Genomic DNA, 4,757 nt, shown 5'->3' with positions numbered 1-4,757 from the left:
AGCCCTAGACAAGGCCTTGTCAGGAGGCAGTGACAGTAACTGAAGGGGCCCCAGGCGAGACCAAAGACTAGGCCAGAACCCCTTTGGCCTGGGAGGGGCAGGGATGCTGCAAGGCTGAGGCAGGACTGGCCCAGGCCCCTCTCAGATGGAAGGTCCAGTGCTGCTGCCTTGCCCCCTAATGGAGCCACTAGTTACTGCAGCTGATGCCTAAACAAGGCCAGGCAAGCCCCACCTCCTGGGGCTGGTAACAGGTGCCACCCACTTCCTGTCCCAATCACTGCAGTGCGGGGTGCACGGCAGGTGTCCACGGGACACTCCCATAGGAAGAACTAAATATTGGCACGGTGGTTGGACTTCCTGCAAATCGACTCCTATTTTAAGAATAGGAGGAACAGCATTTCGCACGACTCAGCGGTTCGGAACACAGACATTTTCGGAGCTGGAGCCGCCTGCCCCGGTGCCCTTTTGTGCCTGCGGAGAAAGAGGCTCCTGAGGCGGCTGGAAGTGGACAGAGATCACCCGTGAGAGGGCGGTGTTGCGTACCCGGGGTTCCCCCCCTCCCCCGCGCCGTACCCCAACCCCCCTCGCGGTCAGCATTTGGTGAGGCCGAGCTGAGCCGGGGAGAGGAAGCACAGTCGGGAGCGAGGCGGGGTGTCGAGAGTGTCCACAGCGGCTACAGCAATGTCGGAGCCGACGCCGGCCGAGGCCGGTCCCGCTGGGGCCCGGGAGGACGTCTGTCGGGAGTATCAGTCATCCCTCGAAGACCTGACCTTCAATAGCAAACCGTACATCAATATGCTGACCATTCTAGCCGAGGAGAACCTGCCCTTCGCCAAGGAGATCGTCTCTCTCATCGAGGCCCAAGCCGCCAAGGCTCCATCCTCAGAGAAGCTTCCCGTTATGTACCTTATGGATTCTATCGTGAAAAACGTTGGGCGAGAGTATCTCACTGCCTTCACTAAAAATCTAGTTGCAACATTTATTTGTGTGTTTGAAAAGGTGGATGTAAATACTAGAAAAAGTTTATTTAAATTACGTTCCACGTGGGATGAGATATTCCCATTGAAGAAACTTTATGCCCTGGATGTCAGAGTCAATTCAGTAGATCCTGCTTGGCCTATTCAACCTCTCCCTCCCAATGTGAATACATCTAGCATCCATGTGAATCCTAAATTTTTAAATAAATCGCCTGAAGAGCCTTCAGCTGAAAAGATTCGCCAATCTGGATGCAAGCAGTCACATATGGAAGACTTTATGCCACCTTCCAGGGAAGGAAGAAATGCTAAGAGAAGTACTGAACAGGATGTTCGAGATCCAAAGCGGATAAAACATACTGAAGAGGAACGACCGCAGGAAACTACAGGTCAGCATTCTACAAAGTCAGGCACTGAACCAAAGGAGAATGTGGAAAATTGGTCAAATCCCAAGTCTAACAAAAGATGGAAATCTGGTTGGGAAGAAAATAAAAGCTTACAACAAGGTGACGGCCATAGGGAAAGCTGGTCAAGCACTAAAGGAATTTTGTCACCTCGAGCCCCAAAGCAACAGCATCGATTAAGTGTAGATGCCAATCTTCAGATTCCTGAAGAGTTAACTCTTGCAAGCAAAAGAGAATTACTTCAAAAGACGAGTGAACGTTTAGCTTCTGGTGAAATTACACAGGATGAGTTCCTTGTTGTTGTGCATCAAATTCGACAGCTATTTCAGTATCAAGAAGGTGTACGAGAAGAGCAGAGGTCACCATTCAATGATCGTTTTCCACTCAAGCGACCTAGATGTGAAGATGCAGATAAACCATTTGTAGATAGCCCAGCATCACGATTCGCCAGCCTTGATACAAATCAGCGACTTACAGTGTTAGCTGACGACAGACCATTATTTGATGGACCTAGTAGGCCATCAGTAACAAGAGATGGCCCAACCAAGATGATTTTTGAAGGACCTAATGAATTAAGCCCTAGAATTGATGGACCTCCTGCACCAGGTTCTCTTCGATTTGATGGGTCACCTGGACAAATGGGGGGAGGTGGTCCTTTGAGATTTGAAGGACCACAAGGTCAGCTAGGAGGCGGGTGTCCTTTGAGATTTGAAGGTCCTCCAGGACCAGTAGGGACACCTCTGCGGTTTGAAGGGCCAATTGGTCAAGCAGGCAGAAGTAGTTTTCTGTTTGAAGGTTCCCCTGGTCTGAGGTTTGAGGGACCTGCAGGTGGTCTACAATTTGAAGGACCAGGGGGCCAGCCTGTGGGTGGGCTCAGGTTTGAGGGACATCGGGGTCAACCTGTGGGAGGTCTGAGGTTTGAGGGACCTCATGGTCGGCCTGTGGGTGGACTTAGATTTGATAATCCCAGAGGTCAGCCTGTAAGTGGACATAGATTTGAGGGGGGTCATGGTCCATCAGGAGCTGAAATTAGGTTTGATGGACCTCATGGTCAGCCAGCAGGTGGGATCAGATTTGAGGGCCCTTTGCTACAGCAGGGAGTTGGAATGAGGTTTGAGGGCCCCCATGGTCAGTCAGTAGCTGGTCTGAGGTTTGAAGGAAAACATAATCAACTTGGTGGAAACCCTAGGTTTGAGGGTCCACATGGTCAACCAGGTGTTGGGACCAGGTTTGAGGGACCTTTATTCCAACAAGGAGGTGGAATGAGGTTTGAGGGTCCTGTACCAGGAGGTGGACTGAGAATTGAAGAGCCTCTGGGTCAAGGTGGTCCAAGATTTAAAGGTTGTCATGCTTTCAGGTTTGATGGGCAGCCAGGTCAGCCATCAATCTTACCAAGATTTGATGGATTACATGGTCAACCAGGTCCTAGATTTGAAAGAACTGGTCAACCAGGCCCACAGAGATTTGATGGACCACCTGGACAGCAGGTTCAACCAAGATTTGATGGTGTTCCTCAAAGATTTGATGGTCCACAACACCAGCAAGCATCAAGGTTTGATATTCCCTTTGATCTTCAAGGCACACGATTTGACAATCATCCTTCACAAAGGCTTGAATCCGTTTCTTTCAGTCAGACTGGCCCATATCATGAGCCACCTGGCAATGCTTTTAATGCCCCATCCCAAGGACTGCAATTCCAAAGACACGAACAAATATTTGACTCACCTCAAGGACCCAATTTTAATGGACCACATGGCCCTGGGACCAAGAGTTTCTCAAATCCCCTTAGCAGAGCTTCTGGACACTATTTTGATGAAAAGAATCTTCAAAGTCCTCAATTTGGAAACTTTGGCAATTTACCTGCTCCGATAACAGTAGGAAACATTCAGGCATCTCAACAGGTTCTGACTGGTGTTGCTCAGCCAGTACCATTTGGCCAGGGACAACAATTTTTACCAGTTCATCCACAAAATCCTGGAGCATTTCTTCAGAATCCTTCAGGAGCCCTTCCTAAGGCATGTCCTGATAATCACCTCAGTCAGGTGGATGTCAATGAATTATTTTCAAAACTGCAAAAAACAGGAATTCTCAAATTGTCCCAGCCTGATTCAGCTACAACACAAGTAAATGAAGTTGTTGCTCAGTCTCCCACTGAAGAGGAGGAAGATCAAAATGAAGATCGAGATATTCCAGATCTTACCAATTTTACAACTAAAGAGTTGAAACAACGTTATGATAGTGTTATAAATCGACTGTACACTGGTATTCAGTGTTACTCTTGTGGAATGAGGTTTACAACATCACAGGCAGATGTATATGCAGATCACTTGGACTGGCATTATCGGCAAAATAGAACTGAAAAAGACGTTAGCAGAAAAGTTACTCATAGACGTTGGTACTACAGTTTAACAGACTGGATAGAATTTGAGGAAATAGCTGGTTTGGAAGAACATGCAAAGAGACAGTTTTTTGAAAAGGTGCATGAAGAAGTTGTGCTCAAAACTCAGGAAGCTGCTAAAGAAAAGGAGTTCCAAAGTGTACCGGCAGGGCCAGCTGGAGCAGAGGAGAGTTGTGAAATCTGTCAAGAACAATTTGAACAATACTGGGATGAAGAAGAGGAGGAGTGGCATTTAAAGAATGCCATGAGAGTGGATGGAAAGATTTATCATCCATCATGTTATGAAGATGATCAAAATACATCTTCCTTTGATTGTACACCATCTCCCAGCAAGACACCAGTTGAAAACCCTTTGAACATTATGTTGAACGTTGTCAAAAATGAATTGCAGGAACCCTGTGAAAGTCCCAAAGTTAAGGAAGAACAAATTGACACCCCACCAGCTTGTACAGAGGAGAGCATAGCAACACCCATTGAGTGGAGAAGAGCCTCTCAGAGCTGCTCCTGAGACATGGGCTTTACCCGTAGGAGGGTGGCGTGGGCACCTAGTGGGAGGCCATCAGCAAGTGCCCGGCCTGTCTGTGGCTCTCAACATCAGTTCTCTTCCGCTCCACGGCAAAGGTGCGACCTGCCCAGTCACGTGGCCTGAGCAAGCCCCTCTCCTTCTTAGGTTCTGGAGGGTACAGGTGACCATGCAAGTCCCTTCCAGGGCACCAGGTCCATTAAATTAAAACAGAAAATGATACAGTTGAGTCAGTTTAAATAAAATGAGAAAAGTATGTTTTTCTTTTTTAAAAAAAGCTGCTGTTTGGATCTAGGTGAAGAATTTTTTTTATGTATATATAGAACTATCTGTATAAATTGTCTAGCTGAGGCAGGGCCTTCAGCTATCATTTGGTTAATAAATACATTTTAGTATTTGCATATCCTACTGCCTGCGCAGTTTCCGGTGCTTGTTGTGTGAAAGATCTGTAGATGTGT

The 4,757-nt window shown here is 47.5% G+C and overlaps 1 protein-coding gene across 1 annotated transcript; it reads left to right on the top strand.

Moving 5' to 3' along the window:
* Nucleotides 1-681: 681 nt before the first annotated feature.
* On the top strand, nt 682-4,284 carry LOC308522024 (pre-mRNA cleavage complex 2 protein Pcf11-like; the record flags this gene model as incomplete). Its single annotated transcript, XM_081095213.1, has 1 exon — nt 682-4,284. One exon carries the CDS (start codon nt 682-684, stop codon nt 4,282-4,284), a length of 3,603 nt encoding a protein of 1,200 aa, XP_080951339.1.
* Between the last annotated feature and the right edge of the window lie 473 nt (nt 4,285-4,757).

This window comes from Myotis nattereri (assembly GCF_964212035.1).
Source record: "Myotis nattereri genome assembly, chromosome: 7".
NCBI lineage: Eukaryota > Metazoa > Chordata > Mammalia > Chiroptera > Vespertilionidae > Myotis > Myotis nattereri.
This window is presented reverse-complemented; position numbering and strand designations above follow the sequence as displayed.